The 22,408-nt window shown below is 32.0% G+C and overlaps 2 protein-coding genes across 6 annotated transcripts; both read right to left on the bottom strand.

Moving 5' to 3' along the window:
• Positions 1-3,222: 3,222 nt before the first annotated feature.
• On the bottom strand, positions 3,223-7,632 carry LOC105958740 (zinc ion binding protein). The gene is made up of 9 exons (XM_012982747.2): positions 7,437-7,632; positions 7,017-7,130; positions 6,617-6,716; positions 5,821-6,031; positions 5,037-5,205; positions 4,194-4,269; positions 4,034-4,080; positions 3,698-3,902; positions 3,223-3,555 (listed from the first exon to the last, which is right to left on the bottom strand). The coding sequence occupies exons 2-8, from the start codon at positions 7,106-7,108 to the stop codon at positions 3,719-3,721; spliced, it is 879 nt and encodes a 292-aa protein (XP_012838201.1). The 5' UTR covers positions 7,109-7,130; positions 7,437-7,632; the 3' UTR covers positions 3,223-3,555; positions 3,698-3,718.
• Positions 7,633-16,013: 8,381 nt separating this feature from the next.
• LOC105959099 (integrator complex subunit) lies at positions 16,014-22,385 on the bottom strand. 5 transcript variants are annotated; one of them, XM_088825328.1, is made up of 12 exons: positions 22,190-22,377; positions 21,526-21,717; positions 21,023-21,364; positions 20,723-20,934; positions 19,192-19,497; positions 18,900-19,107; positions 18,558-18,650; positions 17,563-17,654; positions 17,354-17,471; positions 16,681-16,778; positions 16,534-16,585; positions 16,014-16,449 (listed from the first exon to the last, which is right to left on the bottom strand). In XM_088825328.1, exons 2-12 carry the CDS (start codon positions 21,532-21,534, stop codon positions 16,192-16,194), a joined length of 1,788 nt encoding a protein of 595 aa, XP_088681454.1. In that variant the 5' UTR covers positions 21,535-21,717; positions 22,190-22,377; the 3' UTR covers positions 16,014-16,191. The 5 variants fall into 5 exon arrangements, with proteins under 5 accessions (XP_088681454.1, XP_088681455.1, XP_088681457.1 ...); XM_088825330.1 differs by having other exon boundaries at positions 16,255-16,454; positions 22,190-22,364; XM_088825329.1 differs by lacking the exon at positions 21,526-21,717 and having other exon boundaries at positions 21,023-21,458; positions 22,180-22,385.
• Positions 22,386-22,408: the final 23 nt, after the last annotated feature.

The raw sequence follows: 22,408 nt of genomic DNA on the forward strand, positions 1-22,408 counted from the left end.
CTTTTAGGTCATGAAAATACTCCAATTTATTGCAAAATAATTGAAGAGTCAGTTAAGATTTAAGGACACTAAAAATAAAATAAATTTTATATATGATCATTAACAAATGCAAAAAAACTAAATAAAATAAATAAAAATAAAAAGATTAGAAACTTGTGAATGTGACTGTGATGTCTTGTAATGGGAATCTACGAAAGTACAGACCACTAACTGTTATTGTTTAAAACCCTAAACCTTACAACTACATATAAATTAAACTATTCTACATAGTTGTTTATGGGAATTAATTAATTACTTTTATGATTTTATTATATTTTTGTTTTAATTAACCAAAGAAAGAGATCAAGATGAAATTAAGCATATATTTTATTTATTGTCCACTTTAATTAGGCCAACTTTCCCATCCATTGATCTTGATGGGAGTTCACTTTTTGGTATGAGTTGTATGTATAGAGGTATTCATGAATTGTAGAGTTATATATAAAGTATAGTTTGTTGGTTTAAAAAATATTATGTTATATAATATGTTGTTTATTTATGCATATTGGTGAAGTTACAAGGGTTTGACAAAATTAATGGATGTCTAGCTCCATCAATTTCACAATATACATGCCCTGTTTGATTGGTAAGATAGGATTAGTGAAGATAAGATCAAATAATTTATTAAAATTCAATTATTCTATCAGACTCGAGATGTCCAACAAAAACATTCCCTTTAAAAGACAAGATAAAACATGATAACATAATATTTCCGAGTCGGCCGGGGAAGTTATTAGGCATAACAAATATCAAACAAGTCCAATATTTACTTAATTATAATTAATCTTCCTAACCAAACGAGGCACTGATGTAATAATACACGCCAGATAATCTTAGAGTGACCTGTATATAAATATATATGTATATATTCAAAATTTTAATATATTGTAATATGGCAATAGGTTAGATGAAATCGAATTTTCAATCTAATACCATAAAGTAAACAAGCCCCTAATAGCTTTTATGGAAGAATTACAATTTTGGTCCCTCATGTTTGGTATGATTCCACTTTTGATCACCATTGTTTTTAAGTGAATAAAGTTCACCTTCAAGTTTTAATGGTGTCAGAGAGTTTCTAATTATTAAAAATAATTTGTATGGTTAATTTCTTTTTTTATTATTAAAATTTCAATTATAAGTAGTATATTTTAAATTTATAATTACTTTCTGGTCCCAAAAAAATTTTAAATTTTAATTTTGGCCCCAAAATAGTATTTTCCGTTATTTACTAAAGGGCATGTGATGTCGGGGACCAAAAGTGTTTAAAATTGAAACTTGAAGGTGAACTTTGTTCACATTTGAACAACGTTGACCAAAAGTTGAATCAAGCCAAACATGAGGGATCAAAAGTGTAATTCTCCCTAGCTTTTACCAAATATATATTTATTTTTTTTGGAATGTGGGTGGGTATATAAATGCATATGTTTTGACAGTTTTGTAGAGGAACAACAAGCCCATTATATTTAAATCCAAAAGGCAAAAAGAAAAAGAAAAAAATGGTCAATTAATTAAATATGAAGCACTTTCAATTCATAAATAAATAAATAAAAGATTATTTAATTTCTGGTATATAAATTGTCAACTAAAAAAGTAACCATCTATAAAAAAAAAAAAAACAATTACAAATATATATATATATATATATATATATATATATATATATATATATATATATATATATATTCAATAGACAATAATATGAACAAGAGGCACTTTCCTGTAATGGAAATCTGTAGAGGCATAGCATAACTGCATAATGTGTAAACCAGTAAACCACTAACAGTTAACTGATTTTTAATCCCAACTACCTAAGTTTTTAAATAAACCACTTTACCAGTTTGAATTGTTTGTGTATTAGTGTATTGTATGTGGCTCTTTCAAATAATAAAATGGATATAAATTACGAAAATTAAATATGATATCTGATCGTTTTTGTTGTCAATTCGGTTCGGAAATTATGGTTAAAAAAATAACAGGGAAAAATCGTGATCCTAACTATTGTATTTCTTTTGAACTTTTTTTTTTTTTTGACAATCTTCTTTTTCTATTGACGAACGAACCTGCAACCAAACAAATGTGCATTGGTTAGACTCCACTCTTGTGGAATAGCTACCAAATTACCGAAGATGTAAAATATAAGGATCGTTGTTACGTTTGGTAAGGATTTAATTTAGTTTGATTCTTTACATTTTTTGTTAGAATAGGATTATGATAATTTATTTTATGTAGGTAATTATTTTTTTTTAGTAGAAGAGCATTTTAGGATTTTATTATCTTTAAATAGCTATTGTTGTGTTATGATTCATTTAGGCAGACTTATTATTCAATAAACATTGTATTTTTTTTAATAGAAATGTTGGGACCAAGATATCTTTTCATTGGTGTCATATCGAGGTCGTGATGACATCAGCACTTAGCTTGAGCAAGGCCGAGATCACCTCAACGCTTTCGCTTGATCTATTCAAAGCAATGTTATCAGCTCGAAAATATATCATATATCGGTTTCCTCTACATACAGTATCGTATCGTATCGTATTTGACTAACTATTAAAAACAGTACAAAATATGTATTTATTATCGTAAGTATAATAAACATGTAAAATTTAATATTTTGAAGTAAAAAAACTCATTCAAAATAGAATTAAATTCAAGTTTCAACATTAAATTATTGAAAAGGAAAAAAAAAAAATCATAGTTAATTGCTAAAAATGCTAGTTCCAATTTTGTAACATTTGTTGATATAAATTACCTTTGAACTATTCACAATAAGGTTTGTGTTCACATCAATGCTTTGCGCATCAAGAAAAAGGGCGTGTTGTTATCCAAGTTTCCGGATCTAAACCTTCAGGACAAGATTTTTGAATCGGAAGTACAGTACGATTAAATGAACATATTTGTTTTCTTCCTTATATAGTTCTTATATTTTTTCCCTCGCGATTTTAGTCCTCAAACTAACTATATTCGGTCAGCCATTTGACTTTGGTGTTATTTTGGACGGAAATGTCACATGTTTTGCACGTGGGATGCTGAAATAACTACTACAACCTCCTTCTTACCTCTGTTTATTATTTAGCTCCAATATCATTTTATTCATTCAATAGTCCCCAAAAAAAGTTATAATATGTATATTTATCTCCTTTAGTTTTGGGACAATTTGTTAAGCACTACTGGACACTAATACCCTTTAAAATTAAGACAATCATTTTCGAAATTTTGCTAAGAGTCCGTCGGACAGCTTAGTCAAAAATAATCATTTTTAGGGCAAGATCATCATTATCTCGCAACCACCGTAGAGTTCCAAAATGAAAACTCGAAATATTGGATTATCAAAATGAAAGCTCGAATTATAATATTCCTCTTACCAAATAGGTGTAAGAGCTACTACTAGCAAACTTGTAGCCTCTAATGCTCAATTTTGATCCTCTTTCCCGGGGGCTTATAAAGCACAATTTACTTCGGTCGATGAACGATGCTCTAATTTCAACAACGAAGCTTGCTTCATCAAAAGCGTCCAATCTGCGACCCGAAGCAATACAAGTTAATGAAGGAAAACAATGTTTCAACAAAACAAAACAAAAAAAAATTCTCTTCTAATCAATAAATAGATATCGATAAAACCGGAATTGCCATTTTACTTGTTATGGAATAAATATATTACCAGCAAATACGGAGGAATTGTTCAAAGATGCTTCGCTCTCCAATCAACTTTGAAATCCTCAACTTCGTCGTCGCTCGAAGAATCCTTGTCGATAGATTCCTTCTGTATGAGGACTCTCGAATCTTTAGAACCAGTAGCAGATGTTCTAGAAGCCCTAAGCTCCAGCTTCTTCCTTCTTAACATTTCCACTCTCTCTACATAACTCCTGTTTTTTTTAAATATTAGATAAAGTAATATTTTTTAGCTACGAACAACGTATGCTGGCCTTAAAATAAAAATAAAAATAATAATAAAAAAAAAAAATTGAGATAGTGATAAAGGACGTTAAAAATTTACTTTTGCTCAACTGTTTCCTCCTCTTCAATCATCTCAGCTGCATCGAACTGTGGAAATTAATACCAATAAATATGTCAGTAACGCAGGTGCTCGATGTGCAAACCACATGATTGGCTCGTTCAGTTGATCAATGTAATAAGATGGGGAGAATATATCTGACCTCTTCTTCCTCCAAACGATTATCTACTTCCTTTAAATCCTCTTGGATTAACTTTTCAAATTCCTTGTATTCATCTCTGTCCAAATTAGTGACGAACAAGATTAACAATATAAAAGAGAGCACGAAATTGAATTATTTAACGGAGAGGAAATATGACGTACTTCAACGTAGAAATTCAGGTAAAGAAAGTAGATGAAAGCAGCATAGTTGAATTATTGTCCAAGTAATTTTACTTCGCTATTATTTGAACTGCGCACATGATTTAAATTTTCCAACATTACAGTAAAAATCACATTTTTCGTTAAAAGATTGTAAGATATAGGGAAGTTGATAAGAGCAGCATAGTTGCATTATTGTCCAAGTAAATATCACTTGCTAGACTGCATTCACGAATTAGAAAACTCTCAAATGGAATTAATACGCACAAAAACAAGATCTTGGAAGTGGAATTCCACCAAGCCGCTAAGAACTAAAGATAAGTCCTATATATCTCATCATCAATCTTCAGAAACGGGTTCAACAAAGTTCTATATTTGGAAGAATCTGGTCGTTAGTTTGCATATGCTGCAACTATTAAAATACTTGTGGTGCCACGTCTACGTTACATTGTCGTCATTACATAATACAAATACGATACTCTAAAATCACCTGGCATTTATAGCCAGCAGAGCTAACAAAAAGAAAAGAAGAATACTGTGATGGTAAATATAGCTTGCAATGTTGGGTGAATTATCGTATTCCTCTAAAAAGAAGCTACCATATCATCACAGAATAAGCTAAACCAGAACATAGAGATGCATTAGTATGTCAAAAGGAGAGCAAAAAAATTAAAAGGAAACTTACTTGACATCTGGCTTCACGGGTGTAATTCCATGTGCACGTAAATCAGCATCTTTGTCATCGAAAAAACCTTGAGGAAGCGCTCCTTTGACAGTAGCTGCTTTTGAAGCCTGAGCTTCGGGATTTCTCATTTGGGAAGATGTACCAGTAGATGATCTGTCAGTGTCAGTCCCTGAGACAAATGCCTCTACAATGTGAGTCCATATCAACAAAGAACAAAATTGCATAAGATAATTTACTTGGGGGAAATTAAAATAAGATAACAATTAGAATTTTGACCCACATGCTTGGACTTTGGTAGACCATTGGCTGGATATATATTTTACACATGTCTAATTTGTAGTCCATCATTAATCCAACTTTAAGTGCATTTATAGATACAATTTCATGCCAATAAAAATTATATCGTCATTTGATCATAAACTACAACTAGTCATGTATGGTATACATACAATTTTATCCATCCATTCTTCAATCAACTTCTGCAGTTCGGACACCATGCATACCCAAATAAAAGATACTAAACCAAGCAAGACGGCAAATATACTTACACAAACAGTGACAAAAGATATTTGACCAGAGCTCTTTCTTAGCATATGAAAAAGATTAAAACACAGAAGTCAAAGAACCTAATGCAAGTTTCATGGATAAAGATCACAGAGGATTAACCATACTCCTGCCATATTATTATTACCAGTATCAGATAAATAAAACAAATGACATGCTCTACCAACTGTTTGGCACAGAAACAGAATTTAAAAGGAAAACCACAAATACAGACTCCTACCTATTTTCTGCTTCTTTGACTCGTGATTATCAAAAAAATCCGGTGGCAGAGTAGATGACTGGTGTGTAGGTAATGCAGAAGGTTCCAATTTGCCATTCGTCTCTCTCGAAGACTCGGGTTTAGGATTCGGCAACTCTTTTTTAGCAGACTCAGGCTTGGCACTGTTCGGTTGATTGAGTGCAGCAGCATTGGATTTGAGCTTTTCAATAGCCTGAACAAACAAAAAGTGACAGTGTAAGAAAAGTCAATTGACAGTAATAATAAATAATATTCTTCAGCACTAAGAGACCCTAGATCAATCGTGCTTCCCAATAAAAAGGGGTACAACATCGCAGCTGTTTTATTACTCCCTCCGTCCCACGTACGGATCTAGAGGGTTTAAAAAAAAATTATCCCTTGCATTTGGCCTACAACTGAACCCACATGGAAAGTAGAAGTTTTATTTATTCTTATTCATAAACACTTAAAAGTAGCGGTCAAGAATTAAAAGTATCGTATCATAAGTGAGTATGTTTTTTTAAGAGAAAAAAGACTTATATTTTAAGAAACAGAACCTTTTCTTCGGGCCGGAGAAAAATCACAGGTAAGAGGTTCTCCGGTTCCAGCATTACACAATATGAATGCTGCTTTCATAAAATTAAGATGTCAAGCCGGCACTACATTATAAGCCTCGTGTAGTTTCTATGCCTAAAAATCTCAAATTTCACATACTAAAAATGAACTGGCACTTCAGCTCCTCAACAAATTCCTAATCAAAACTTGTAACATTTTTCTTTATGTAACTAAATAGAATAACCTCATGATGTTTTCGAGAAGCTTGGTGTGCAGGCCAGAGTGAATCAGATTTGATGACGACATCACAAATTCTACATACAGGTTGATCATGTTCATTGTACCTGCATTTACAATTGGCAAAAGGATTCAGCTTATTTGACAAATAATTGGGTGCAACCAAAAGTTCACAAAAAATCAAATAATAATTTTGTACATCTAAATACTCTTTAACAAGTAATAGAAATTCCTTCAACTTAATTGATTCTACAGATGAAACAAACAGCACTAATACTTAAGATTATGATGCATCAAAAGTTTTCAGTACCTAATTAGCTACAAATAGTCTAATCTCAACTGTCTGCACTAATTACATATTTTAACTACCCTAAAATTCAGTCCAACGAATCGAAAAGTTGCAATACCTCACAAGAGGAGAATCAATCCGCTGCTTTTGCTGCTTCTGTGCGTTCAATTTTGCCCGAAACAGTGCTTTCTTCTTCGCTTGAGCATCCATTTTCAATATCTTATGAGTTTACCTGCAAAAGAAAAAAAAAATCAAACATAAGCTTCAATCTTCACTTTACTATCAAAACCTAACTCAATTATACTATTTCTGTCACATTAAACAAGCAGAATATATTGAATTAGCAAAATTCTGGTGGTGCATTAAAAATAACCCACGAAATACGCCTGAATTACTGAAATTCTCCTCTTATTTGTAAAATTATATTTACCCCTCAAACTAAAATTCAATCAAACAACCCTAACTGAAGTGTATAAAACATGATTACAGAGCACCATCCATAATATGCAGATATATCGGCTCGTAACAACACATTCACCTTCAATTGCAAGTTTATAATCTGAAATCTCAGTTGCTACTTGCCGCCGGTGGGGGGACTCAGAAGCAACCCGCGATGCACGGCGGTCCTGTGGTGGCCGGTGCGATTTGTGGCGGAGAAACGAGAAAATTGAGAGATCGATTTGGGTGAAAAGTGAAAACTGAAAAGAAAAAGAAATACAAAAAAGTGTTTAGGGATTTGGGAGGGGAGCTCTTCCCAAATTATATGTAACCGACCCGAATCGAGTACCAAATCGGTTTATCAAATCGGGTACCAAATCGGTTGAATCGGGTACCAAATCTAGATGAAAATATAGGAGAAATTGGCTAGACACCCCTTATTCTACACTTGTATAGGTGGAGATCCAATCTATTAGATGAATATAGGTGTAGGTCATTAATCAATTAAATTAGGGGTAATGGCAAATAAATCCAACTTAATTAAAAGAGGGACATCCAACTTTTTTGTCTTTCAAATAAATCCACCCCATTCAAACTTATTTACAAATAAGGAAAATCCCTTTATATATACCAAAATTACCCCCAATTCATTGAAACCCAATTCAACTTCAATTTCATGATTTACACCCCAATTTAGCCCAATTTTATCAATTAACCAATTTTAATCCAAATTTCAATTTTTGACCCCAATTTTAACCCTAATTCTTATCAATTCCACCAATTATGCTCTAACTTCTTAAATATTACACATTGACCCCGGATTTAAACAAATATATCACATTAACCCCCAAAACTTTTTTTTTTCCAGAAAATAAATTTTTTTTCTGAAATATTTTTTTTCCGGCCAGATTCCGGCGTTGACCGGCGGTCTCCGGCGTTGATTTTTTTTTTTTTTCTTTTATAATTTTGTTTTTTCTTAAAAAAAATATTTTAATTAATTTTACTGTCTTGGCTGCTAAATTACTGTCTCCGGCAGCTATTTAACTGTCGGAGACAGTAATTTAACTGTAAATTGACTGTTTTTTTTTTTTTCTTCAAAAATATTTTAATTAATATTACTGTATTCGTTGCTAAATTACTGTCTCCAGCAGTTATTTAACTGTCGGAGACAGTAATTTAACTGTTAATTGACTTTTTTTATTCTTAAAAAAGATATTTTTAATTAATATTAATGTATTCGTTGCTAAATTACTGTCTCCAGCAGCTATTTAACTGTCGGAGACAGTAATTTAACTGTTAATTGACTTTTTTATTCTTAAAAAAAATATTTTTAATTAATATTACTGTATTCGTTGCTAAATTACTGTCTCCAGCAGTTATTTAACTGTCGGAGACAGTAATTTAACTGTTAATTGACTTTTTTATTCATAAAAAAAATATTTTTAATTAATATTACTGTATTCGTTGCTAAATTACTGTCTCCAGCAGTTATTTAACTGTCGGAGACAGTAATTTAACTGTTAATTGACTCTTTTTTTTTTTTGTCCTTACAAAAAAAAATATTTTAATTAATATTACTGTCTTGGATGTTAAATTACTGTCTCCAACAGTAATTTAACTGTCTTAGATAATAATATTAATAATATTACTATTCGGAAAAATAATATTCATAATATTACTGTCCCAAACAGTAATATTACTGTATGAGACAGTAATTTAGTAGTCAAGACAGTAATATTAATTAAAATATTTTTTTTCTAAGAAAAAACAATTCAAAAAAAAAAAAAAAAAAAAAAGTAAACGCCGGAGACCGGCGGTCTCCGGCGGTCAACGCCGGAATCTGGCCGGAAAAAAAAACATTTCAGAAAAAAAATTATTTTCTGAAAAAAAAAAAAAAGTTTTGGGGGTTAATGTGATATATTTGTTTAAATCCGGGGTCAATGTGTAATATTAAGGAAGTTAGAGCATAATGGGTGGAATTGTTAAGAATTATATTATTGAGGGTATTTTAGACTAAAGACATGGGGATGGGCTTAATTGAGAGACTGTTTTTTTTGTGGACTAAAATGCATTTAAGTCCCATGTGATGGGCCTTTTTGCCATTTGCCCTAATTAAATTAAATTATTAGTGTATAGACATACATGCCCCCAATTAATATTTATATGTAAATAGTTATTTTAGAAATTAAGGGAACAAATTCCACAAATCTCTCACTCTCTCTCTCCTTTTTATACGGTCAAACATCTCTCTCCCATCACACTTTCACGCATCTCTCCCATCCCTTCTCTCTCACACACCGACACACGTATTTCACCCTCTCTCTCAAGGCAACTAAATATGAAAATTAATTATTTATTACTTTATAAAAATATTTAATATTTTTTACATAAGTATTTTTATAGCAATCTTTCAATTATTAATTTTCTTGAGATCATATGTCTTGGATTTTAATTGTTATTTTGTATGTTCTCGATAATATTGCATTTTTTTGTTTGCATTTTCTAATTAGTTATACTTGAACAAACAACAAAATAAAAATTTTGAACAACATAATAAATTTGCAACATAAAATAGAAAACTGCAACGATACAAAACAACAAATGTAATAGTTGCTAACATTAACAACCACTAATTACAAACTGCAAATACAAACAGTGAAGGCAAATTGTACACGAAAAATGATAAAGAATGAAGTGCAAACCGTAAACTGTAAACTACCAAAGTTATTTAAAACGACAAAATATGTTTGCAATAAAAAATAAAGAATACAAATTTCCATTTGAAATAGAAAAAATAAATTATAACAATATTACAGGATGTGCAACAAAACTCTAAAAAGTGTAATATTTTCACAATAAATCATGATGCAAACAATAAATTAAACTTCAAAGAGAAAAATAAATGTAAAGCATTAAACAATAATTTTTGACCACTGGCACTATCGAGGAACTTTTTCATGTCAGCGGCATTAACCGAAAATTATCTTCTTTCTTTTTTACCCAGGCATGTATGGGTTGAAACACTCTCACGGTAGGATATAATGTACAATCTTGAATCTACAAAAAATAAATTGCAAACTTTAACCACGACTTACTAATTGCAAAGTTAAGGAAAATAACAAAAAAAAATTGTGATTGCAAACAACAAACAACATACGCAAGTTCAAATAAGATTTGCAAAATAATCTGAAAAATGCAAATAGAAAACTGATTGCAAACATGTGTAAAAAGAGAAAAACTAATCTAAAGTCCAATTTTATGAGAATTATAGTACAATGTAAACCTAATTACTAGCAACATAATTCGCAACTCAAGAACGTCAACATACAACAAGCATTACATTACAAAATAGTTTCAAAGTGAAAACTAAAATTGCAAATAAATGTCTTTTGCAACATACATGCTTCAAAGTGTAAAAAAATAGCTTAATAAAAACTGCTGAAGTAAAATTTAAAAGAAATTAATAGCAATTATTAATTGGAGATGAAAACAACAATTCATCTTACAAATGTAGACATGAACTGCAAACAACTAATACGAACTCCAATTAAGACCAAACATGAACTGCAAACAACCAATAACAACTTCAATTATACTAGAGAATCGCAAAGTGCAAACTGCAATTAAAAAAAAAATAACTAGACTACTAACTTCAACAAACCCTGCAATTTATATTTGATTTCTTGGGGATTCGAATTCATCATCCTCGTTCGCTCGCTGTCTCAAAAAAAAAAAACGGGTTTTTGAATGAGTATCGAGACGAAATTGTGTTTGAGCCATTGTAGAAATCACAAACAACATATGAAGAAACAACAGACGATGTCTTCAAACAACAAACGATCTCCAAATAGCAAACGAGAAAAGAAAAAAAAAAACCTGATTTAACAACGTTGACAACAAACGAAATTTTGTGGATTGCAAACGGCAGACTCAATGCGATTTTTAGTTAGGTTTGGTATTGATGAAATCGATGTTTTGAAGCGGTGAAATTTGATGAAATCGATTCATGGGTGTGGTGGAAATTGAGATTGATAATACGTGAAATTTTGGAATGGGTTAATTAACTGCAAGGAGAAAAATATGGGATATTTATTTTGGAGATTTTTATTTCCATATATTGTTAGGGATATTTTTGACGTATTAAAAATATTAAATTTACTAAAAATTGAGTTTTATTAGTTGGATTTATAAACATAAAATCTCTTAGAGGAGGACCTATAGCAAATTGCCCCGAAAATATAATTGGGTACCAAATCGTTTATCATATACCCCATGTACTACACATAAATATAAAAACACCCCTGATGTTATATTTTTTTTCCAAATTGTGACGAAAATACCCTTACTAAGCCTATAAATATAAGGGTTTGTTCGAGTCATTTTCCACTATATTTTTTAACATTTTCGGTTAATTTTACTTCAATTTTTTTTTTATATTTTTCTTCAAAACATTTAATTACTTAGACTTTTTTTTTATTTTTTGAATGAAACCTTATAGTTTTGTTTTTTTGAATTTCTTCATTTTTTTCATAAATGTCTTCCGTTATTTCAAATTCTCAACAATAATAATCTTAGGATATTTGAACTATCGGAAGACATTTAAGAAAAAAAATGAAGAAACTCAAAATGAAAAAAATAAAAAGTTTTATTTAAAAAATTAAAAAAATCCAAGCAATTAAATGTTTTGGAGAAAAAAATATAAATACCAAAATTTCTCACGGAAAATTGACAGAAAATGGTAAAAAAAATATATAGTGGAAAATGGCTAAAAAAAATTGACACGATATATATATATATATATATATATATATATATATATATATATATATATATATATATATATATATATATATATATATATATATATATATATATATATATATATATATATATATATATATATATATATATATATATATATGTGTGTGTGTGTGTGCGCTTGAGTAGGGGTATTTTGTCATATTTTGGCAGAATGTAATGTGAGGGGGGTTTTTGTATTTATGTGTAGTACAGGGGTATATGATACAAAATCCAAAGTACAGGGGTGTTTTTGTATTTAACCCTTTTTTAATAAAGATTGGTCCAACCCCTTTTCTTTTATGTGTCTTAAGATATAAGTCTCTGGTGACAAATCTTATTAGAACTAAATGACAGGTCTAAATTTGCTTCACATACTTTATTAAATTCATTCCAAAAATGCCCCTCCACACACAAATTCGAAATTACAACCGGTTGTAAAATATACTATGATGAACTATGGTATTATTTAATATTTTTAAGTTTGCATCTAGCATTTTTTTAATTTTTACGTGAACACGTTTTTCTTTTATGTGTTTCTTTTTTTATTTTTTTCCTTTTTTCATTTTTTGATTTTTTTTCATTATATAAAATCTATATTTTTCCCTTCATTTCTACATAAATTGAAAATTGTGATTTTTTAATTTTTTTTCGGTCGTAGACATCTATAGAAACCTGTAGGAAACTGTAGTAATCCGTAGTAACCCACAGACACAGACATCTTGAAACCATAACTCCTCCTTTTAACCCTAGCCGCCCGCCAGCCCTAAACAACCATAGACACCTACGAAAATTCATATTCATCAAAAAATAAAACCCTAGATCTACAACCACCGTCGCGATAACCGCCAAAATAAAAACTTCGATTTGCAAAACCGTCTCCATATATAGCCGCCACCACCTCCATATTCATCGCCTCCCGACCCTTCCCTATTCCCATAAGCACCCCCTTGCGACCACCACCGGCCCTAACCGCCTCCATAACCACCGCCACCATACCCACCGCCTTCGTAGCCGCCGCAACTTACCATAACCACATTCGTAGCCTCCACAACCATAACTAAATTTAACATTTATTATATTCAGATATGTTAAATAGAATAGAGAAAAAAAATGAGGAGAAGTGGGGTTGGGATGAGAAACAAACGAGAAACGGAGGGGGGGGGGGGGGGGGGGGGGGGGGGGGTGTTTCTGGACGACGTGAGAGAGATAAATGAGAAAAAAATAATAGAGAAACGTGGTTTATATTATTAGTTATTGTAAGGGTATTTTTTTGTTAAATAAAAATCAAATGATGTATATCAATTTTAAATTTAAAGTAGGGATATAGTTAAAATATTCTATTTGAGCTTGTCACTCATATATAATTAAGTTTGGTTTAAGGGGCGTCTAACATATTACCCATTTCTTTTATTAGTGATAGATCCAACTTTTTTTTATTGTCAAATTTACCCTTCATTCCTTATTATTCACTCTCAACTACTTTAATGCCTATTTAAATTTTTTTAATTATAATATTTGTTTATTTATTTAAAAATATTTATTTTAATTTTATTTTCGATTTTAATTTTGAACTTTTTTCAGTTTTTTATTTGAAATTGATTATAAAATTTCTGAAAATAATTATATTTTTTTTAAATAACTGTTTCTAAAATCAACTATTTCCGAAATCAACTATTTCCCTAATCAACTACAAGTTACTCAATATATTACTTTTTGTGTTCGTTTATTTCCCTAATCAAATATAATATTTCCGTAAACAACTACATTATTTGCAAAATCAACTATTATTTTTTTCAATTTTTCTAATTCATTTTTTCGGTTTTTTTCACAGCTGATTTACCAAATCGACAAATTATGCATATTATTGAAAATAACTATAAAAAATTGAAATCAACTAAAAACGTCGAAAACAACTAAAAACGTCGAAAACAACTAAAAATAAATGAAGTACAATTTTTTTTTCCATTTATTTAATTCAATTTTTTTCGATTTTATTTCATACTATTGAAAAAAAACTATAAAAAAAAATTAAAATCAACTACCAAAAAAACCAAAAATCAACTAAATATATCGAAAACAACTAAAAACTCTCGAAAACAACTATAAACAAAATAGCATAGTAACGAAAACAACTATATTATTGTGTAACATACCCAACATAAAAAATCGTCAAATAAAAAATTCAGAAAATTGCTCCTCAATTAAGAAGATACAAGCATTAGAGGAAGACGAATCATTGCCGAAAATCAATTAGAATGGCCCTCCTCATATCACCCCTGCAACTCGACAATGGACAAAAATCCTAGAACCAATAAAAAAACAAAATATAGATTGCCACAACCTCTTAATCCAATCTTCAACCAAACGAAACCCTAAAATCGCGAGGATGGAAGATATGACTTTTTCTCTCCTCTCCCCCCACTGTGTGAGTTTCTGTGTGTGAGAGAGAGAGAGGGAAGAGAGAGAGAGGGACAGAGAAAACCACGTGATTGGAACAGAAATCATCAAAAGTCATCCCATATGTATATAAGGAAGAAGAAGATGGAATACCCGCAAGGGTGGCCTAGCGGTTGGAGCAAGAGAGCTTGGGTCAATTGACCCAAGTTCGAATCCCCTTGCCAACGGTCGCTAGGTCGAGCTTGTTACACATGGTTAGCCTAGTGTGGTTTACATCTCTCGTATGGTTTGCAAGCTATTATACGAGAGTGTAGGTTTACCCAGTGCACCTATATGGTTGGCTGCGGCCTGCGGGTTCCTGCATTAACAAAAAAAAAAAAAAAAAAAAAAAAAAAAAGAAGATGGAATCATCATCATCAATATTATTATTATGTACTGTACATGTTATATATGCATAGGTAGACTGTAAAACATAGAGACAGTTCAAAGTCCCATCCCATCACAAGAACTACGCACACACACATATACATACACTTATATGTATACGTATTGCCAAATAATAGACGACTAGCTAGGTTTTGGATGTGTCTACAAATCGTGGCCTGTCAACCTTCTAAAATACTTCAATTTGTATATATATAAATAAATAAATAAAAACCCCATTTTCAATATATATATATATATATATATATATATATATATATATATATATATATATATATATATATATATATATATATATATATATATATATATGCATGATTTTGTTAAGCACCATGGACACTACTACCCTTTTAAATTAAGACAATCATTTTCGCATTTTGCTAAGAGTCCGTCGGACAACTTAGTTAGAAAACAATTATTTTGGACTGAAAATACATTATTATCCTCCAACACATCCACTTCAAACAAAAATGACATTTTTTCCACTCTTCCGCCTCTGTCCCACATTCATGTGCCGCCGACCAGCTAATTTCCGCCTCAACATCATTGGAAAAAGGTTATTTCATCTAAGATGTCTATTTTCAGTCCAAATTCTCCAATTAAGCTGTCAATTTCAGTCTAAACTGTCCAATTTTAATCTAAACTATATGAGGACTTTTAGCAAATTCAAAATACCCGGACATACGCTAACCATACAAAATATTTCTAGGGGAGTTTTAACCAATTTTCCGTATTGTTTTAGGGAATATGTATATTTATCTTATAACATACATATGTAGCGTGCTTAGGCGAACTTGATTTTAGGGCAAGATCATCATTATCTCGCAACCATTGTCGAGTTCCAAAATGAAAACTCGAATTATTGGATTATCAAAATGAAAACACAATTATATTATCAAACAAAGTCCAATTATTCAGTTAATCATGGGTAATCTCCCCAACCAAACAAGACATAAGGAGATAATATTGCTGCCGACGACAAGAATTTTCCCGTCTGGCAGAACCGCATAAACGGAATGTTTATTCAACAGTTCAATTTTTTTTAAGAATGTGCAGCATATTTTAATTGAATACGTAATTTTATGTTTTTCTCGGACAAAATCTAACAATTGGTATTTGCAATGTAAATAAATATACAATAACATAAAAAATCAATAGAAACATTGTTTTTTTTCCGATATATAAATTACTTTTATCGGGCATTTTCACTTATCTTACTCGTCGTTCCCAAGTATTAACCTTTGTCTTCCTTGCTCTAACACAAGCTCTCCCCTCAATCTGGCAATAGTCATTTCTTGTTTTGTCAGTGTTGCCGATTGGAGCTGATTGACCAGTTCTTCTGCAATGTCTAATTCCGAGTCCTTTTTCGTGTACGGGATATGTACCTTTTCGTTTTCTTTATAGTAACTAAACGAAAATGAAGTTTCCGAATGCCCGTTATTTTTATTATGCTGCCTCAATATCTCAGGAAACTGTCCTAGGCAGAAATAAAAACCTGTTCAGTAAAAAAAAAAAACCACACAGTAAATTGAAATCGAAAGAGTATCTATATTTACCACAACATGTTTAGGTTGCAACAACTTCAGTAACTGGTGAGATTTTTGCAACCTGAAAAAAAAGAAAAAAATGTTTAGGCAGATGAAATGACACATGTTTATTGGACTTGTCCGAAAATCCTACAGAGTCGAAAAAAAAAAACTTACGTTATTCCCGAAAGAAAAGGACACTGGAGGACTTTCATTTTCATATCAATTTCCATTGGCTTGAAAGGTAAGAGAGCTAAACCGGCATCCACCTCTTTCTGCAAATTAAACAAACATAAGGGCAATAAGAAACTCAGACAAAGTATCTTATACGAATCTTAATTGAAGAGCACGCTCAACTAAGGCCTCGTTTGCTCGTTTGGTTCCTAAGATGATAAGGCCTCGTTTGGTTGCCAAGATAACATTAAATAATCTAATGAAAATCCAATTATTTTATCGGATCCTTTTGACGCCCAACAAAAAAAAGCTTCCATCAAGGCAAGATAAGCCACGATAACATAATATTTGCGAGTCGAGCCGACAAGTTATTGGGGATACCGACAAGTCCTATTATTTAATTAATCATGGCTTATCTCCCCAACCAAACGAGGCCTAAGATTAGCCAAGATAAGATTAAATAATCTCATGACAACCCAATTGTATTTATTGAGCCTATTTTATTTTTATTTTCAAATTTGTGGGCCGGACGGAAAAGTTATTGGACTAACCAAATATCCAATAAGGTACAATTATTTAATTAATCATTAATCATGGCTAATCTTACCAACCAAACGAGGCCTAAGTATACAGTGGATGAAAAAAAGAATATGGAATATAATATAATAGTAGGCACCTCTATAACAAGTAGCGAATTTGGATCACCACACCACCTTCGAAGCAAATGAGTAACGGGTCCAAGTCGAAAACTCCAATGAGGACAAAATACTATGCAAGGTTCCTGCCAATTTGTTCTACGTACACAAAAAAAATAAAGTCAAATGATTTAAATACTTACATAAGTACCACACTAATTATCATGTGCAAGGGATATAAATATCTTACAATAGTTTGAGCGAATGAATGGCGGGAAACAAATAAAGCCTTTTCGCTTTCAACATCTCCGCGTGCGTAAATAGTGGCTGACCAGAGTAGAACTGTAATATAGGAAAGCAATGAATATATATATATATATATATATATATATATATATATATATATATATATATATATATATATATATATATATATATATATATATATATATATATATATATATATATATATATATCAAGGTTGTAAAAATCGGTAATCGGGTCCGAGTCGGTCAGGCACCGACTCACGATTAATCGTTGCGGCGGTGAATCGGTGATAAATCGGAAATAAATTGGTTTTTAAAATTTAATATAATATATTTGTAGTTATTATTTATAAATACTCAAAACATAGATAAAAATATTTAAACATAATTATATCTCGATCATGTATATATTCTAATAACATAATAAAATTTTAATAATAATAAGATCATAATACATAAATATCCTTATAAAATATAAATAAAAAGGCAATTTTTTTTGAATTTACATACATTCTTGGCATACATCATTAGTTCTTTAACAATAATAATTAACATAAACAAAATAAAGCATAAACTCATTTTTTTTATTAAAATCCCAACATTTATTTTGATTTATAAAATAAAAAAAAAATAAAAAAAAAAAAAAAAAAAAACGATTTTTGACCGATTTGTTGCCGATTTTTGCCGATTTTTGCCATCGAAGTTTGACCCGCCTTAAAGGTTTGACCGCCTCGGACCGCCTCGGACAGCCTCAAACCGCCTCACAGGCAAAAAACCGATTTTTCAAACCTTTACACTAAAATCGTAAAGGTTTTGGACCGCCTCCGCCTCGGCGACCGATTAATCGGCCGCCTCGGCCGATTTTTAGAACACTGATATATATATATATATATATATATATATATATATATATAGCAGCTTGCTTGTAAGTAAGTCAGTTAAAATTCTAAATTTTATTAAATATTCGAATTTAACATACACGATCTTGCAACTGCTCACATAACCATTCCGGGATGATATTTGCATATGCCGTAAGCTCTTCTGCAACAGAAGAAACGACGAAAATGGGAACCTACATTCCATAAATGGAAAACTTGAAAAGGGAGCTTTAAGATCTATATTATAATATTCAAGTAACATTTAGAACTGTGTAAAGCAATGTAGTGCAGATGTAAGTAACGGGAAAAAGAAAAAAGAAAAAGAAAAGGTAACACAAGGAAATGGCAGTTGCAAAAAATCTATGTTTCGTGCACTCACATTCTCAAATCTTATCCAAAACACGTGTCATGCAATTTGGAATTTAAATTTGAAGTGAACGCACCTTCATATTTTCATTTTCTAGGGCAACCGCCAATTGCTCCAACAGCTGCAGAACGATCCCATGTCGACCAATAGGAATAAGAACTGAACCCCCAGCTTTTATAAAGTCAATCGAACTCGAGCATATGAAATTTAACTTCTCCATCTCCTCTGTATACTCATCGACAGAACCAAGCTTGATACTTGCTTCTAAATTGACATCATCGTCACTGTAATGAGAAATAAACAAGAATGTAAAAAGAAAAGATAACAGAGAAGACATTATAAACCAATCGAAGGACATATAAAAGCACCTTGAATTCGAAACATTGTTGTCAGCTTCGAAATTGTCTGCAGCATTGCAAGAAGAGAAATCCGAATACAAAATCACATCACTTCTTTGAAGGGATTTGTAATCGAAACTCATTGCAGTGAGCGGGGAGAAAACAGAACTTGAGATGTAAGCAACGCTTCCTTTCGGACAAGTGATTTTCCAATTACAAGAGCCTATTTCTAAACCGGAACTAAATGCTGACATCATCAATGTGCCGTTGTAGCAAGTTTCTTCGGCATACTTGAGAGACTCAACCTTCAGCATGCAATCCTTCACATCAGCTGCACTGAGAAGCATCTTTTATTACATCTTCATACACATTTATCACGGAGATATACAAATCAAGGTGCAATAAAGGAAAAGGAGAGAAGAATATTGCACGTAGAAGTTCTTAAATATATTTCAGCTTGTAATTATGCATCGACCGGAAATATAAGGTGCTTAATTAACACAAAATGTGGATATAAGCAACTCCTTAAACATATCCGGCAACCGTACTTTTTTTCTCCTTTTCTCTTATCTCCCTCCTTTTTCCAAAACTACTTGTTGAATATTTTGTTTTTGTTTTCAATGCAATAGGTGTTATGGTGGATTTAGGGCCCGTTTGGCTAAACTTATTTTAAAAAACTGATAAGCTCGTACATCAGATAAGTCATTTTAAGAGTTGATAAGCTGATACCCCTTATTTTTCAAATTAATTTTTGAAGTGTTTGCATAATGAGCTTATAAGTTGTTTATAAGATCTTAAATAAAAAGGTGGGGTGGATGTACTTAAAAACGATATTATTTGCTGTCCAACAACTTAACTTTTGATTTCTTAAGATCTTTTCCAAAAAAAAATTACCAAACACTTTGAAAGAGCTTATAAGCTCTTAAACATCTTATAAACTCATTTTGACAACTTATAAGCTTAGCCCTCTCAGTGTAGTTGATGAATAATATGCATTACATATTTTTTATGACAATAAAAGTCCTTTTCCAAATTGTTGGATCAAATAATAATTCACACTTATTCAAAACATAGTTACGGAATATTTGGTGAAGTAGTAGATGCACTCTTTATCTTAGTCGAACTTAGTGTTATTGTTTACAACAGGACCCCTTACTAAACTATGGTGATTTTCACGAATGTATAGATATTTAACTTTAGCAACAACAATTATCATCCGACTCTATTGTCTTGCATCTAATCTTAGCTTACCTGGTTCGATTTTTCACTAATAAATGGGCAGCTAGTCAAAATTAGTGCTCGATTTAGGTATACCTGTTTCACTAAAACGAGGTTCTCATCCAATATAATTTTTCCTTGCTCTTTCTTCACAACGGGAAAATCTTCAAAAAGGAGAATCATTGTCTCGACGATGCATTTATGCGTAAAAAGTTGAACTTTCTCCACATAATGAACCCGAGAAGAATTGTATAATTCGATTTCACCAGAAAATCAAATAGACGTGGCACTCAATAATAATATTGATAAAAACGAAAGTGGCAGAAAATAGCGTGCATAATACCTGTACAACGGCATCCAACCAGCGAATCCTGCCCCATCTGCACCAAACAAAATCTGCTTCAATTCAATTGGAAGTGAATCGAGTTCGTCCCATTTCATCCACTCGGGCGAGTCATACTCGGGTCCATAAAATTGACGATATTCTTTATGCATAGCGACGAGATCTTCCATCATTAGTTGCCCGATTCTAGCTGCTACCTCTGTTGCATACACCTAAAAATAAAAAAATAAAACAAACAGCTATTTCAATTAGTAAATAAAGACAATGAACCGAACAACATCAACATTTAACTTCACCAACCTTAGCCGAAAAATCTTTGTTCCGTGTAAGAAACGGCAGCCCCATCATACCCATGGGACTAGATATCAAGACTACATCGATAAACGAGACATCCCATAAAATCAAGTTCTTGACAGTTCTATAACGGGGTTGGGCGCAAATTAAACTGCTTGCGTCGAGGGGTTTATCGATTTTCAGGCTAGTTTTTTCGTTGCTAATTATCGGGTTTGGATCAATTGGGACGGGAGAAAAGACTAGTAGAGAAGAGAGGTCCATAGGGCAATCGAGTAAAATCCGGAAACCGGAGATATCCAAAATGTGGCATGGTGGGTAATAGAAACCCTTGCCTTCACTCAAGCATGTCTGCAATTAAAAAAAATTGGCGGTAATACCGATCAGAAACTCGATTAATCAAATGAATTTAAAATCTAAAATAAAATTCAAATGAGAGTAGTCACTGAACCTCAGTGAAAACTCTGATATTGTAAATAATCAATTAAGCAAATAAATGCGCAAATACTTACAAACTCCATTGAACTCACGGTTCACCGGAACGGCGCCGGAACGAACGGGAACGGTGCCCGCCGTTCCGGAATCCCTAATAAAACCGTTCTCTCCCCTTGACGCGGGCGGAACACCGAGACGGGAGAGACGTAGCCGGGAAACGGCGCTGGAACGGCGCCGGAACGGACTGAACGGCTCCGGAACGGTCGACCCTTGACGAAAGAAAAAAAAAAGGAAAAATTGTGAACGTGCTGTAAAAGAAGAGTCTAAATTATTTCATGTTAAAAAGCAATTTGTAGGGCTTTTTTTTCTTCGCAAAAACATGTTGGAACACCCAAGATGGGCGCCCAAGGCGTGTACGAACGCAGAATATCTTAAATTAGAAAAATTCTTACGCTGGTGCATTACAAATAACCCACGAAGTACGCCTAAATTACTGAATTCTCCTCTTATTTGTGAAATTATATTCACCCCTCAAACTAACATTCAATCAAAAAACCCTAACTGAAGTGTATAAAACATGATTACAGAGCACCATCCATAATATGCAGATATATTCAACACATTTGCTACGAGGTTGGCATAGCAATTGATAAGAAAAAGAGAAGATAAAGAAACACACACAATAACTTCATGATATTGTATTTCTGGTAAATTTAACTAACAGGTACAACAATTTATCACCTTCAATTGCAAGATTGTAATCTGAAATCTCAGTTGCTACTTGCCGCCGCCGGTGGGGGGACTCAGAAGAAATCGGCGGTGCACGGCGGTCCTGTGGTGGCCGGTGCGATTTGTGGCGGAGAAATGAGAAAATTGAGAGATCGATTTGGTGAAAACTGAAAAGAAAAATAAATACAAAAAAACTGATTAGGGATTTGGGAGGGGGAGCTCTTCCCAAAT

Source organism: Erythranthe guttata, chromosome 11 (genome assembly GCF_056151865.1).
Source record: "Erythranthe guttata isolate IM_541 chromosome 11, IM_541, whole genome shotgun sequence".
NCBI lineage: Eukaryota > Viridiplantae > Streptophyta > Magnoliopsida > Lamiales > Phrymaceae > Erythranthe > Erythranthe guttata.

Coding starts and splice junctions, on each gene's coding strand:
- LOC105959099 (XM_088825327.1), bottom strand. Junction 17,655..18,557: donor GTGAGCAGTTGCAAGATCGT/GTATGTTAAATT, acceptor CCTATATTACAG/TTCTACTCTGGTCAGCCACT. Junction 16,586..16,680: donor CCTTTTCTTTCGGGAATAAC/GTAAGTTTTTTT, acceptor CTTTTTTTTCAG/GTTGCAAAAATCTCACCAGT.
- LOC105958740 (XM_012982747.2), bottom strand. CDS start 7,108: ATGGATGCTCAAGCGAAGAAGAAAGCACTGTTTCGGGCAAAATTGAAC. Junction 6,717..7,016: donor ATTGATTCTCCTCTTGTGAG/GTATTGCAACTT, acceptor TTGTAAATGCAG/GTACAATGAACATGATCAAC. Junction 5,206..5,820: donor GTCAAAGAAGCAGAAAATAG/GTAGGAGTCTGT, acceptor CATTTGTCTCAG/GGACTGACACTGACAGATCA.